Genomic DNA, 15073 nt, shown 5'->3' with positions numbered 1-15073 from the left:
CAAACATGCCACCGTTCGGGGCCAACAAAACAATTTTGGACTCTTTCTTGACGGAGATCGTCTCAAGCATTAGGAGCAAAAATGGTCAGCGCATCGCAGAATTAATCCAGCTCGACTTCGACAGTCTGCCACCTGAGCGACAGAAGCCATACGCTGAACTCAATGCGGAACTCAATGCTCAATATCCGGCGTCGTCCAACGACTCACAGCTCGTTACACGGTGCAAGGCCGTGCTTTCGCAAGATGAATTTGGGTCTTTCAGCCCACCTTTCTCAGACAGTATCGTGCATTACTTTCGTTACTTGAGAGATTTCACTACCGCCGATAATCGCGCGAAAGCGTCAAAGATCAGGCAGTTGACGAGGTAGGTCAACCATTCCTACAGCTCGATGCTATCTGCTCTTGATTCAAACGAGTTTCAACTAACACCCATACCAAAGCCAATGCGTGACCGCCCTCGGCGACTCAAAATATGGAGTGATCATGATTCCCATCGTGCTCTCCTTCTCACGAGTCCTCGCTGCGGTCGCGACCAACCTCGACCGAAGTCAGCATGAGCAATCCAGCCAGAATCAGACGACGACCAGCGCCGACACACCCGGCACGAGGTTCAGTTTTGTCGAAGACGCCGCGAACGTCCTCCGCGACGCTTTCATCAAATGCCTCGCAGGGTCTCCTGGGGTCCCAAGAACTTCCCGACCAGCACCCCCGGACGACAAACGGCTCGGGATATACCTGACGGCCAACTCGTGCCTCAAACTCCTAACGCAGTGCCGCAAGCTCCGCAACGCCCAGCAGATGTTCAGCAGCATTGACGCGCAATCGCCGCCTTTGGCTTTCTACCCGGCGGCACAACGTGTCACCTACCTATACCACCTTGGCCGCTATCATTTCGCCAACAGCCACTTCGTCCGCGCTATTGCCGCCCTCCAAGCGGCGTACGAGCAATGTCACGCGCAGGCGCTCAAGCACCGTCGTGCAATCCTCACCTACCTGATTGCTGCGAACATCTGCGTAGGGCGCTTCCCTTCGCGGCAAAACCTCCTCTCGCGACCAGAAGCGGTCGACCTAGCTCCCTATTTCGTCCCACTATGTCAAGCGATCCGAATTGGTGACCTCGGCGCGTTTCAACAGATGCTGAGTCTGGAGAGCTCGACGGGCCAGTGGTTCCTCCGCCGAGCGATCCTGCTACAACTTCAAGACCGCTGCGAGATTCTGGTCTGGCGCAGTCTGATCCGCCAGACGTTCCGGCATGCGGGATACCTGGGCGCGGAGGAGAGGAAGGTGCCGTTTCTGCGCCTGAACCTCGTCCAGCGGGCCGCGCGCTGGGCCGTGATGAGGACAAAGTCGGCGAATCCACAACGACCGCGGCCAAAGCCTTCTAGGTCCTTCAGCAATACCGCCACCAACACCAGCAATGCCCACCCTCAGAACGATGACGACGACGACGAAACGTACATGGACTCCGAACTCGCAGACCTCGACGCAGCCATCGCCGAAACCGGCTTCGACATGAGCACAGGCCAATACATAGACGACTGGTCTCTCAGCAACAAGTACCAACACGCAGCACCGCCGTCAGCATCCGCAATCCTCTCCTCATCGTCGTCGTCGTCGTCGTCGCCACCATCCACCTGGCCACACATATGGGAGATCGAATCGATCGTGCTGAGTCTGATCCAGCAACACCTGCTGCGCGGCTTCGCGACACACACGAACCCGCGCTTCGCCGTCCCGGGCGCCCAGAAGCTCGGCGGGCCCATGAAAGCCGGCTTTCCGGGTGTGTGGCCCGTCATCGCTGCGCGGATGGGCGTCGAGGTCGCTGAAAATCAGAGTACGACGAATACGACGAGTTCTGCGGGCTCGGCTAGTGCTGCCGCTGCTGCGTTCGGCAGGATCGTCGTGCCCGGCTGGGTGGAAGAGCGGAATTTGCTTTCTGGTGCCGGCGGGAATAACGTGGTGCGCATTTTTGGTGCGAGGGCCGCGGGTTCCTAGCGTTGATGTCGGTGTTGGAGTTGTGGCTTTTTCGGTTGCAGGAGGATCGTACACAGGGCTGGGAGAGGGAAGGCGCCGAGTGATTGGCATGTGTGTACGAGAGCGAGCGAGCGAGAGAGAGAGAGAGAGAGAGAGAGAGAGAGAGAGAGAGAGAGAGAGAGAGACATAGGGTGGACAGAGGATCTGGGCAGCAGACCACGCTGGTTTAATTGGTTCATATGTAGGAACAGCAATGAAACAAGAGCAGTCAGCAAGCAGCCTATTTATTTCATTTTTGGGCCAGGGAGTTAATTAGTTGGTTCTTCGTCCGCAGCAGTGTACGAGTCGTTTCGCATGTCCGTCCTGTCCGTCCAGGGTAGCGTTCCTCTCTCTCTCCATCAGTTTTTGAACAAGCAGGGTATGATTGAGTTGGTATCTGCGAATCTATCTATCTACCCATGTCCACGAGCAAAGCTGTGGGTGGGAAATGTGTGGGTGTTCACGTAGCCTAACCAGATATTCTGTCGGCAAGCCCAGACTGGGACACAACCTAGCCACCATAGCTCTACACTACTTGAATCCATGGAAGAGATACATAAGGATTCTTTTTTAGAAAGGTGCTCCTCAAGTCCTCGTCATCTTGCAAGAAAATTATAGAATCGCATCGAGAGCTGCTAAGAGCGCTTGCAGGCCAAAAGCCTGATAGAGACATACAAGCACCCAAATGCTACATACTACGGCCAAGACATGGGATATATAAAACAAGTCCAAACAATATCATAATCATCGAGCCATTGTCCAAACACAACGCAACCTAATTCGATTGCCTGGCTAGACTGACGATCCGACGATAGCCCTGGCCAGGTCGGGGGCTGTTAAGAGAAAGAGAACAAGGTACCCTAAAGGAAATTCGTAAGGCTGTCGTTTCATCCAAAGTGTTCAAGTTTCATTTCATGGCTGTTTGCTGATCATGTTGAAAATAGAATAACAGAAAGCGATAACAAGGTTCGTTAAGACATGGTATGGTCGTGCATTTGGAAAAGGCGTGAGGAAAGGGAATGCTAGTTTGTTGGCCTGTTCGCTTGCTTGTGAGGAGGGTAAGATTGAAAGTTGATGTTCTATCCAGCTGGTGAGTAGCTATTTGCCGAGAGATGCGTGGGGGATAGTGTTGTGTTATTCCTATTGAGGAGAGTTGAGGTTAGGAATGTTGAAGCTATGAGATAGCCCGCTTGGAGCAAACCTAAAGTTCGATGCCGAGAATTTTCAAGAATCCTCTCATGGTATCAGAAACCATGCCCGACTCTTCAGACAATACAGCGTTTGCTTTGCGTTCGCCCTGACCGGTAGTCTTAGAGACGAGTAGTCGACGGGTTTGACTTGTGAGCGGGGAGCAGGACATGGAAATGAGACTCAAGGTCAATGAAGAGATCGATTTCCCTTCAATTTCGCAGCCCCCTCTCCTTTCACGGCCTGGCCACATTCTCACATCTCCCAAGGCAGATCTGCATCCTCAACTCTGGTGCACGTGAGATAGCCAAGACCGCCACCTCCACCATCTGCCAACATTCGGAGATCAAGCTCGAGGCAATTTCTCGTCAATGGTTTGACGATATCTCTAGCGACATTTTTAATCTCATCGATCTTGCGCTCGAATCGTCGAATATTATCTCTCGTATACAGAGTTGCAGATGCAGAGGTCGTACCTGGAGGCTGGATCTTCAGGAACCGTTTAAGTTCATCGTGGTTGAGGAAAGAATCTGGATTCGTGCTGCCGATGAGGCGGAAGATGCGGCCGGTTTGAATTGGAGAAGGCTGAGGCTGGAGTTGTGGAGGGCCTGGAACAGGTGGTCGTCCGGGAATGTTGGCAGCAGGAATCAATGCATTGGGGTTTTGAGCACTGTTATTCGCAGTGCCAGGTCTCGAAGTCGGTGCATTTTTCAGAATTCCCCGTACTTCAGGCGTTGTATTTTCGGCGAGCCATTGCCTCCACAAGCTCATGGCTAACCACCCCAGGTAGTCGTTGGAAGGATTGACTCTTTCGCCACGAGATGTGGTCAGGGTCAATCGAAAAAGTTTCGTCTCAATCTTCTGTTTTAATTCTTCCAGTTCTTCCACCAGATCTTCAATCAAATGAATTACTGTAACTGGAACCTCGTAACCACCTCCAGAATGATCGGGCGGTTTCAGATAAGGCAAGGCGGCAGGCCACTGGCCAACAACGTGAGTGAGTGCTTCAGAAAATATCGTTTTGCTGTGTGCAAGATATCCTAGTTTGAGATAGCTCGGAGGGTATTTTGCAATCTGTTTGAATAGACGGCTTGAGAAGCGGAGGAGGTGATGGTCAATCCGTGGGCCAACAACAGGGAGAGCATCATACATGTCTGCCAGCGACAGTAAAGCTTTGCACTCCGAATAAGCTGAGGCAATATTGCTCGCATTGAGTACTGGAGGGAAGTTGTAGAAAATACGGAAGAGGTTATCATAATCTCGTAATAAGGGATTTGTCATTGCAGGATCCGGAACAGTGTTGTCAAGTTGAGCGGTTGACTGTGAAGCTGGTCCATGATGGGATAGCGCAAGGTTGGCCATGGACCGGAAAAAGGAAGTATGGGAAGGTTGGGGTCTCGGTCGTGGCTGTTGTGGTTGTAGAGGTGGTTGTGAAGGACGAAAGAGTACTCCTTCTGGTGTTCGCTTGACCAAAATGGGCTCATCATCCTCTTCTAGATTTTCCCAGTCAAGCTCGTATCTCCACCTCGGCCGTTCAGGTGAACCTGAAGCCGGTTGCGTAGTGTTGGCGGCCACTGCCGCTGCTGATATTGGTCCCGCAGTTCCACTCAACTGAGATACCTCTTCCCTGATGGCACTCAACGCCTGCTCTGGTCGGAAAGCAGACGAGGCTAGAGGCAAAGTCTGATCCTGCGACCACTCTGCGCTTGTGCTTGCCTCAAAGAAGCCCGAAAATTGCGCCAGTGTGAATCGGTGTAAGAGGTACTTCTTCTCCTGCCCGTCGCACGACACGACTAGCTCGACATCCCCAGACTGGGAGAAGAATGGAAATTCATTCTGGGGAGCGTGGGTTGACCCACCATACTGCGTCGCGCCTCGGTGATGGTGGTGTCGTGAACGGGACGTCCGTGAAGCAACAGAGCGTGCGCCGCGCGAGTGATCTGCCACTTCGGCGCGAGAGACCATCGCAATTGTGGCGTGCTGTGCAATAGGTCAGGCTGGGCTAAGGTCGATGGTCATGGTCTGGTGACTTGAGCTGGGAAGAGCTGGTGAAACGCTCAGTTGGCCGTGGTAATGGTGAGCGCAAGCTTTTGACGAGAGATGGATTTATTGTATTGTCTCGAAACAGTGCGAATTTCCTTTCTCAGACTACATGTCTCACTCTGTCATTAGGGTGCCATGCAGTAGGCGTGGTAGAAGGAGTCGGGCGCCGTGCGGGTGGTCCGAAAAACGCCTCGATAGCGCAGACAGAGAGGGGGTACAGATACAAATTGTGGATGTTTCATAAGGTTCGAGAAAAAGACCAGAAAGAGAAGACCAGAAGAACTCGAGGACTGCCGCCGCGGCTACAGAGGAGTAACCAAGCCTTGCAGGCTGTCGAGGGGCATGGTGGAGGTGGATGGTGTTGATCAGAGCCTGAGAAGCAGAGTGCGGCTGGATCCGTGCATCTGGGGAGGCCGAAAAGTGTGGCGAAGATGAGGCAGATCAGCCAGTTGACTCGTTGAGTGGAATGCAGGTCCATGCGACCTCGGCCAGTCAAGAGGCTGCTGAGACCAAGGAAACACCCATGACCAGCGTCTTGGGACCATCTTGAGTTTTCATTTGCGGGTTGGTGGGTGTTGGTCGCCCGCTAACAACTCGGGTCAGAGACTCGGAGCCTGCGAGGGCGACAGTGGCATTAGGAGGAACCGTTGTTCCACGTGATTTGGCACGTGAGCTCTGATAGTCAGATGACTCGCTAAACAAATAAAATAAGAGGTCGAGTTCAACGACAGGCACAGATGTAGATCCAGACGGAGAGGTCGTGTCATAACCATGCCCATTCCATTCCGACTGGTGGACGAGTCTGTTTACTCGTAGCCAACCCTCATATACGCCCTCATTCAAAGCGGTATAGTAAGGGAAGTATCCTGTCTACAAGGCAAGTGCCCCAACAATCGCCATAATGTGCACAAATGCACAATGCACACAACACAAACAAACTTGCATACATGAATACTCCTACTGTTGGTAGTGCAGACGATTGTTCATGTCATGACCTTGCCTCGCGCCTCGCGAATGCTAAGTAGTCGCAATGCTATGCTAATCCACGCAAATCAGAACACCGCCGTCAGGCCACTCTTGGACTGTCTTTTGCTGAATCGTTTTCTTCCTTTGAGTGATTCAGCATCCCCTCCGGAATGTTGCTTGTGTAAGATCCCTCGCCCACTATGCCCGTGGCTACCTGACGGCGGATTCAGGTCGGTCGCATGGTCAACTGTGCTCGCATGGCTTGACAGTGCCGAGGACGATATGTTAAGTGAATCGTCCGTCGAGTAGTTGTTGTTGGAATGCTGTGTTTGGAATGAAATGGCAATCTCGCGTGCTCGCACAAGGGTATCCAGCCATTCTTGTGCCGATGTCGCGGAGGCCATTTGTTCTCCAGACGAGGGCTTCGGGTCCTCAAAAACATAGTGCTTGTCTCGCTGAGACTGTGTTAGTTGATGCGTCCCTTACAGACAAACAATAAACTACTCACAGTGTTCACAATCCATTGGGTGACACCCTTGACATCGGTCGCACTAGAAATGTCAATGTCAGGTGAAAGCAGTGAAATCTCCGATTTCGATTTTTTTTCCTCGCCTCCGGCTGCCGCAATGATGATGCGGGCGCTCGATGTCACCATGACCAATCTCTGTCTCTTTTTCGTGGCACTCCCTCCAAACAAGCGAGACAGTTTCCCTCCGCCTTCATTTCCATGTGGACTGTGAGGATTCGGTGACGATACTACCAACAGATTCCCGAGTTTCAAGATCCTCTCGTTATTCCTCGTCAGTACCGGAGACCATTCGATATCAAGCTGGCTAGGAGGCGGCAGTTCCGTAATCACCCTCGGCTTCGGTTTTTGATTGCTAGGAGGCAGCATTGTCGGATGTGTACTGTGGCCAGGTCCGATGTCAGGAGGATAGGTGTCCTGCACACCATCACCATTGAGTTTGATGGGTGGTGCTGGTGGCGGTGCATATGCCTTTAGTCGAGGAGCTGCTTGCTGCCACAGACCACGACCCCACTGGATACCCTGGAAGAATTGGTGGTTTTTCGCATGTTCTATGGGCAGTCTTCGTTGAGGGTCCAGTACCAGTAGTCGCTCAACGAGATCCTTTGCCACCTCAGGAAATCCTCGTGGAAATTCATAGTCGAGTCCAACAATCTTCTGGAAGGTGTGGTAATCATTCACAGCCTTGAATGGTGGCCGTCCCGCCAAGAGTTGGTAGACAATGCAACCGAATGCCCATAAATCACTGGCTTTGCAGGCGCATTTGTCTGTCAACAACTCTGGACTGACGTATTCGGCCGTTCCAACGAATGAATTGGCCCTGTTCTCTGACGAAGTCGAATCGGACTCGAATCCACCAACCCTTCCGTCTTCGTCTCTCCATTCTGGTAGTATTTTGGCTGTTCCAAAGTCCGTCACTTTGATATGCCGGTTCTCATCAAGCAACAGGTTTTCAGGCTTCAAATCTCGATGTATCACGCCACGGCTGTGCATATATTCAATGGTATCAAGGATTTGCGCTGCGTAGAACCGCGTACACTCTTCGTCAAATGTCGACATCCTTTTCAAAACACCTAGTAATTCACCACCTGGGCACAAGTCGAGAACAAAATATAGTGATCGCTCGTCCTGGAAGGTATAGTAGAGCCTGACCACTCCAGGATGATCAGTTAGCCGATTGAGAGTGTCCTTTTCGATGTTAACGTATTTGACCTTTTTCTCTTTGATGATGTGTCGTTTGTCCAGAACTTTGATCGCATAGTCCTTCCCACTCTGTCGATCCTGAGCTGCGAGAACAGTACTGTATGACCCTTCGCCCAGTGTTTGACCGAAGTTGAAATCCTTCACACCCTTCTTGACAGCCTTCAAGACCTGCCGACCTTCAGCATCATATTCTCGCTTGACTCCGACAGCGGCGCCTCTTTCCTGCCAGTCGTCGGCACTGGCCAAGGGACGATCTTCCAAGTTATACGGCGAGCCCGATAACGGTGTCTGGATTGATTTGGGTGTGGTGGAGAGAGGGGTACTTCCCACAGGGGTATTACCCATCCGTCCGCCAGCTAGCCCTCTCGAGCTCCTTCTAGGAGGTAATGGAGCATTCCCGAAGGTATATTGACCCGAACCATAGGACCGCTCAGTGTGACTATCGTCTCGTGAGGGAACACCAGCTACATCTCCAATGCCGGAACGTTTTGATGATGATCTCTGGGGAAAGCCCGTAGACACAGAGCCATCACTGCGGACGCGATAGGAACCTTGGCGTGACAAATTATTGCCATTGACACCATTCACAGGCATCTGTGTGTAGTATGTTGAGCCCGGCCGAGAAGCAATCTGTCGCGGATCGTGGAGGTTCTGCGGGACCATGGCGGGATATTGAGGAAATTGCGATTGCTGTTGGTCTTGATAGGAGTAGGGCAGCGTCTGTCTGGGTTGAGACCGATCGAATGGGCGACCATTTTGGGGAAAGGAGGGAGTAGAGGACATCGCAGCGGAAGTCGACCCATCTTCTGGGAGACTCTCGATGGGTGAGACAGGGCTGTCGGTCCGCTGAGGAACAGAGGTCAGATAGTCGTCAGGCCGGCCCTGGACATCGACAAGTGGGGAGACTCGTGGGAAAGAGGTTGCAGGGTGAGGCTGCAATGCAGTATCTGGTGATGCATCATCTGGATTGGCGATTCGCAGGGGACCTAACGAAAGGTCGGCCATTATTGTTATTGTCCAGGTTTGAGACTCGTGGACGGAGTGGCTTGGAGGGGATTGGGGGTGACCGTCGGATGACGTGCCTCTCTCGCTCAGTAGATAGGACTAGGTCGAGAATAAAGCAGGGAGCATCTTGATGACTCCGACATCAGGATGGGGAAGCGCAGTCGTCTCTTGGGGTTCTAGAAATCGAAACTGGGAAATGGTCGTTGGGTTGGCAGTGGGAGTGGTAGTGGTAGAGGTGAACCTGGTGGTTTCAGGGTCCGTGGGTGGTTAGCGTGTAATGGATGGGAGGTGAGTTGTGGAAGACGGTGCAATCAGCAGCGCGACGAGAAATGGATAGCGAGCGTGACAATATGAAAGACAGACAGATTCAGCACGGGCAGTTCGGTGGTTGTTAGACGAAGCTACACTTGGTCGTGGACTCGTGGCTGAAGACTGCAGACTCAAGAGGCAAGGATGCGAGGATGCGAGGATGAGGTAGGTAGGTGCACGACTCACGAACTGCGAGTTACGTACGGTCCACGTACGAGGTACAATACCCAAGGGCAGTCTGCCAGTATCAGGCGTACACCACTCGAGTCGGTACCTGACCGTATCAAATACGGAGCCCCTCGACAGACTCACTCCGAGGACAATTTACGGGTACCCGTCCAGGAGAGCCTTACCACTTTCGCACCCCGACAATTGCTGATACTTTGCCAGCCTTCCTCTCTAGTCGGCCTACTAACACGAATTAGAGGCACTAGTACGAACACTACCTGGACACGGAGTACTCGTATGTAAGTACCTAGTAAGTACTTAGTAAGTACTCCCTACCCCAGAATGGTATATTCCATTCTTCCAGTGATGCCAGGATTGCAATACCTGGGTACTTGGGTACGCAGCTCCTCGTGTTCCGTACGGAGTCCAGAGTCCGGAGTATGTATGCTGGCTGATGTTCTGCAAGATTGCAGTGGGGATATATCCCATCTCCCACATATGCCGGCGGAGTGCTAGATCCATTTTAAAATGGAGTTCTAGAAGGTACCTCTTATTAAAACCCACTTTGAAGATACAGCACGACCCAAAAGTATCCTAATCCCCATCAAACAACGCTCAATCGCCGATGCCTGCGCTACAGTAACCCATCATACCGAGGAACTCCTGCGGGTATCCGTACCCAGACAAGTTCAGTTCGCCCTCACGATATCACATGACTAATGCTCATCGCCTCTTCACCTCCGCCTTGTTGGCTGCCACAGCGGCACTCGTTGTAAATGCATCACCCTTCTCCTCGAAAGGGGTTTTTGGTCCCGACAAGGTCTCATAGTCTAATTCGGTGGCCATTTCTTCCACCATGCTAGCTCTTCGATTGGGCGCTCGTTTGAGTTCATCATTAGGCTTTCCGTCAAACCTCTTGCGAACCGTCTCGATCATCTTTCCAAACCAGTAAAAGTTCAAAGAATTCAAGACCAAATTGCATGTCAGATAAGTGCCAGCAAGCCAGAGTGGCACGGCTTGAGTGTGCGATCCTACGAACTGCATCACCTCGGTCTGAGCCAGGAGACAGCTGGTCTCACCCAAGCACAGCTGGCCATCTCTTGGGCTAAAGATGGATGCGTGCAGGGAGTCATGCACCTCACGATATATGGGCGCTGTAGTGTTTAGATGCATTGTGTGCCAAACGTCCTGGTAGACTCGCAAAGACTGATAGGTGCCCCAAAGTAGTCGACAGCCGAAGAACGTGCCCAAGAGGATCATTCCGTTATACCACTGGAGTTTGGACCCTGTCATGTTGAGCTTGTCGCAAAACCAGTGGATGTTCAAGAAGGGTGACGACAGCTCGTACAGGATAAAGACTGGGCCGTAGTAGTTGCAGAACGGCCGCTGTATGTATCCGTCAGTCCCGAGCCCCAAAATAGAAAACTTTTCGGACAATACTTACGAAGCCTAGGGAGAAGACCGACAAGGCGGTCACGGCATGCGCCCAGATGCCGGGACCGAAGATCTTCACGTAGCGAGTACTGACTACGATGTCCCAGACGAAGTATCCTGTTGCCAGAGCTTGAATGAGCCCAGACGCTCCCGTGTATCCATAAACCCGCTCAACAGCACTGTGCTGCATGTCGTATCGTTCCTCATCTTTGAACATAACCCACAACGCCAGTCCATTGATCAGGCATGACTGCAATAGAGACACCACGTGCACATCCCAGTTGATTCGGGTTCGGCGTGTCAGCTTCGGGTAGATGTGGGGAAAGAGCAGGTTGGAAAGCACAGGCGAGAAGAAGGATTGAGTGGATTGGTAAAGTATGAACGCAAATAGGACCTCGTGAATGTGATAAGGCAAAGAAGGAAGATAGAGCGCTTCGGCGTACGGCTTGGTGAATTCGACCAGCCAAGGTGGCGGAGGTGGAAGGGGATCGCGCATCGCTTCAAGGATATGGATCTAATGAATGGAACGGAGCGGTCTGAGGCAATCAGAGGAGCGTGATTAAAGGTCTAATTGACAACGTTTCCGTTGACCACAATTTGAAAGAAAGTAGGAGGTTGTAAGGACCGCAGTGTGTCCTACTGCCTTGGACCGAGCAGTGGTAGAGGCTGAAGTCGCTCATCTACGGAGACCTCCACTGACTTCTTCCACTAAAGGCTTTGTCTGACAATAGTGGCTCCGCGTTGCCGTGAGCCCTAGCACGTGCCGAGAAGCGAATATCGAGCGTCAGACGTGAGTATTTCTCCAGGTGCGAGACCTCGAGCACCGACCGAGCTTGGGCATGACGCACACACACCAACAGCGCAGAACAACCGCCGGGGGAACTAGTTAGTTACTGGAAGACCCCTGCCCAAGCTCACTCCCATTTAGGCAGTGCTGGTTGGCTTAGGTAACCACTGGTGACTCACGAGTAGTAGGCAGCCGAGGGACCTAATAACGACTTTGGCCTTACATGGCAAACCCGTTTGCTGACTCGGTGATCACCTGAAGGGGAAGTACGAAGGACTACTCCAACCGCATTCATCGTTGACGTTTGCCCCTGTACCGTTCTTCTCGACCCATGGTAGAAATCTCGAGGAAGTGAATTCTCCTTAATCAAATGTCATGGCCAGGCTGCATCAACAGCGCGCCTAGTTGCCATTAATGCGAGTTCCCATTTCGTGTGGCCAATCAGTATCTGCTGTTTGAAGAAGTGACATTGTTGTTACAGTGTGGCATCTGGCCGTAAGCATGTCGTCAACCTTTTCGTACTCATACATGCGGTAACGCCGTCCGTCATGCTGGAATAAACAAGCTCCGCTCCATTTGTTCATCCCAGAGATCAAGAAGCAGATAAGAGCAGATAGGAGACCCTCTATCTCGCGCCCCTCCACGAATCACCACCCCTACCACGGTAACCTCCTCCACCTCTCCCCCTGAAACCAGTGAGTCGATCCTGGCCCTTTCTTCCAAATCCAAACTCTGGTCCTTTGTCGACCCACTCCTCGCGTCCGGTTTTGTATAGCTCGAAGCTATAGCGCTTCATGCCTTCATCCCCGCTGCGTCCCATCTCTGAATACTCTACACGGAGGTCCCGGAGCATGTTCATCCGATCTTGTACCACATCATCTGGAGCTGGCTTGAAGTATAGCTTTGGCTTCGTAGTCGTTGAAGGGAAGAGATCATCGAGTGCCTTGAAGCCGACTCCACTATTGTTTGGCCTAGATTGCGCTGAGGCTCGTGAAGGCGGAGGACGATCATATTGAGTCGGATTGGAGACGAGTGCTGCGCGATCAGGGTGGACCTCCTGAGAGCGAGTTTCAAGTCGCGGTCTTCCAATGTCGATGGATGTTCTGGATGTCAGGGACGGTCGTGGGAGTGGGGGTTGAGGGTTTCTAGTGTCGACCTCTTGGAAAATGGCCTCGACATCGCCATGTCTGCCTGCGTCGTAGATAACTTCAAATCGTTTCCCTCCTGCTCGTCCGCCAAAGCTATTACCTCCCGTCTCTTCATCGATCCACGGCTGGACCTTATCGTCAGGAATATAATCCACAAACAACGGCTCACGCATAGCTTCATCCGGAAAACGTGTGTCATGCATAGCCGTGCGAACACGAGATGCAGCGGCAACAGAGGTGAATGAAATGAATGCGTGCGTTCGGATGCTGTCAAGGAAAAAAATCGTAATAGGATCGGGTGCCTGTGCTAATGATACAATGTGACTTCGAAGAGTGGGAATATGTAATGGTCGCTTCAGATTTCGAATGTAGAGTGAACAGGTCGCTGGATGTAGGGCGGCCGGTACATCACGCTCCTCTGAGAGGCCTCGTGACTCGGGAGGCGAGACAGGTGGTATTTTGATGGTAGCGACTCCAGGGCTCACAGAGTTTCGGCGCACGGCAGTACTGCTATCCCCATTTCCAGAGTGCTGAGGGGAGAGGTCAAGAGTTTTCCCTTCAGTGCCTCCGCCTTGGGTCTCCTGAACACCATGAGCAGGAGCCTCGAACCTCTCGGATGAAACGGGCTCCTTGGTTGCATCCTCTGCTGCATCGCTTAGTCTCACCTTTTTGCGCGCCATTTCCTCAGCCATAGGAACAGGAGTGAGACTTCGTTTTCGACGATTCTTTCTATCGTCCAGCAGATCCGCCTCAGGGGTCTGTGAAGAGGTCGGTGTACTGGTGTCAGAAGAGATGAGGGCGAATTTTGACCGTATCGTTGATAGCGCTTCTTGACTTTGCTCACTCGTAACTTCAGAAGTCCTTTTCTGGTCCTCAGTAAGGGTGGCAATATCTACACCTGACCCAGCTCCGTTCAAGTGCCCTGGGGCTTCGTGGCTTTGCGCGTTGATGCTTTCAACATCCACTTGAACCTGATCTGATCCTAGTATCAACAGAGGCTTCTTGTCTGTAGGATAGCCATTCGCCGGAGTTGTATCCGTGGGCGAATGCGCATCTTCAGCTTGCACATCTTCCTCTTCCTTCTGCTGCTCTACAGGTTTGTCTCCTTCCATAGGCTCTTGCGCGCTCACATGCTGAGTATCAGTGCCGAGATATCCTGCTGATTGATCTTGCGCTCCGTGATCTTGAGTTTCATCAACCGCACTGGAGATAGGGCCTTGATCTGAGACAGACTTGTCCGCATGAACATTTGATTCACCGGTGCATTTATTCGTTTCAGAGTCTCTGCTAGGCTGAGAGTCGGGGGTTTCGTTCTTCGGCGTCGTAGGCTGTGTTTCCTCTGGGGATATCACATTTGCATTCTCCGATTCATTGGAATTCTGAATCTCTTGTGCCCCTTCATACTCTTGTAATTTGTCAATGTATTGTTGCTTGAGTTTGAGGCCAGTGAGTGGGATGCCACGAGATTTGCACTCTTCTTTCAGGTCGGCGACCTTCGACTTGCCCCAGTCGGTCATGTTCACGTAACGCAGGTGAATGAACGGAGATTCTCGGTCATGAGCAGTGCGAAATTGTGATATCGGCGTAATCAAGGATGGGCCATTAGAGACGTGTTCGGAGAATGCGAACAGTAAGTAGTACATGTGCACGGACATTCCTCATGCGACTTGAACAAGCAAACATGCGCAAACACGCTGCGTTTCCGGGCGAATGTGTCTCCGTACTAGTCAAATGATGCTAGCCGAACCTACAACCAACTAACGCGATTGGATATCAAATGCCTGTTCAAAAAGCAACATCACTAATGCTTAGACAAACGCTTGTTGGCATTATCTGGTGTAGTGTATTTGTGAATCACCAAGGACTCTCTGTGTATGTTATCAAAAAACCCAGTCGACATACTGTGAACATCCCAACAACAATCATTTCTAATGGAGTAGAACTTTTGACAGACACCTTCATGACCAAATGTCCCAATCGAAGTCCTCAGAGGGCCTCCAAGCTCTCCAACTTGGCAAGCGGGCTCTGCCTACATTTTGAAGGGTCATTTGTCTGTGTCGAGGGACAATTTCTCGTCCTTCATGCCTTCCTAGTGTTCTAGATCCATTCGATCGCATCCAGGAGATATGGGACCTAGTTGGGAGAAGATTGGTAAGCCGAGTCCTGCTAGGGTTGCGAACGATTCTTCATAAGGAACGAAGATCCTCACAAATCTATTTGGATCTTCCGTTGCTGGGAAATGGCCCAGTCCCCTCATGGCCTTGAAGTTGGCTCCCTGAATCT

The 15073-nt window shown here is 51.9% G+C and overlaps 5 protein-coding genes across 5 annotated transcripts; 1 reads left to right on the top strand and 4 right to left on the bottom strand.

Moving 5' to 3' along the window:
• Positions 1-5: 5 nt before the first annotated feature.
• Positions 6-1995, top strand: A1O9_02046 (uncharacterized protein; the record flags this gene model as incomplete). The annotated part of the gene is made up of 2 exons (XM_013407621.1): positions 6-364; positions 441-1995. The coding sequence occupies 2 exons, from the start codon at positions 6-8 to the stop codon at positions 1993-1995; spliced, it is 1914 nt and encodes a 637-aa protein (XP_013263075.1).
• Positions 1996-3456: 1461 nt separating this feature from the next.
• Positions 3457-5166, bottom strand: A1O9_02045 (uncharacterized protein; the record flags this gene model as incomplete). Its single annotated transcript, XM_013407620.1, has 1 exon — positions 3457-5166. One exon carries the CDS (start codon positions 5164-5166, stop codon positions 3457-3459), a length of 1710 nt encoding a protein of 569 aa, XP_013263074.1.
• A 1130-nt stretch (positions 5167-6296) lies between these two features.
• On the bottom strand, positions 6297-8944 carry A1O9_02044 (AGC/PDK1 protein kinase; the record flags this gene model as incomplete). The annotated part of the gene is made up of 2 exons (XM_013407619.1): positions 6297-6665; positions 6719-8944. The coding sequence occupies 2 exons, from the start codon at positions 8942-8944 to the stop codon at positions 6297-6299; spliced, it is 2595 nt and encodes an 864-aa protein (XP_013263073.1).
• Positions 8945-10144: 1200 nt separating this feature from the next.
• On the bottom strand, positions 10145-11351 carry A1O9_02043 (uncharacterized protein; the record flags this gene model as incomplete). Its single annotated transcript, XM_013407618.1, has 2 exons — positions 10145-10807; positions 10866-11351. The coding sequence occupies 2 exons, from the start codon at positions 11349-11351 to the stop codon at positions 10145-10147; spliced, it is 1149 nt and encodes a 382-aa protein (XP_013263072.1).
• Positions 11352-12267: 916 nt separating this feature from the next.
• A1O9_02042 (uncharacterized protein) lies at positions 12268-14307 on the bottom strand (the record flags this gene model as incomplete). Its single annotated transcript, XM_013407617.1, has 1 exon — positions 12268-14307. One exon carries the CDS (start codon positions 14305-14307, stop codon positions 12268-12270), a length of 2040 nt encoding a protein of 679 aa, XP_013263071.1.
• Positions 14308-15073: the final 766 nt, after the last annotated feature.

Source organism: Exophiala aquamarina, assembly GCF_000709125.1.
Source record: "Exophiala aquamarina CBS 119918 chromosome Unknown aczIA-supercont1.2, whole genome shotgun sequence".
NCBI lineage: Eukaryota > Fungi > Ascomycota > Eurotiomycetes > Chaetothyriales > Herpotrichiellaceae > Exophiala > Exophiala aquamarina.
Note: the sequence above shows the minus strand (reverse complement) of the source record. Positions and strands in the feature narration are given on the sequence as shown.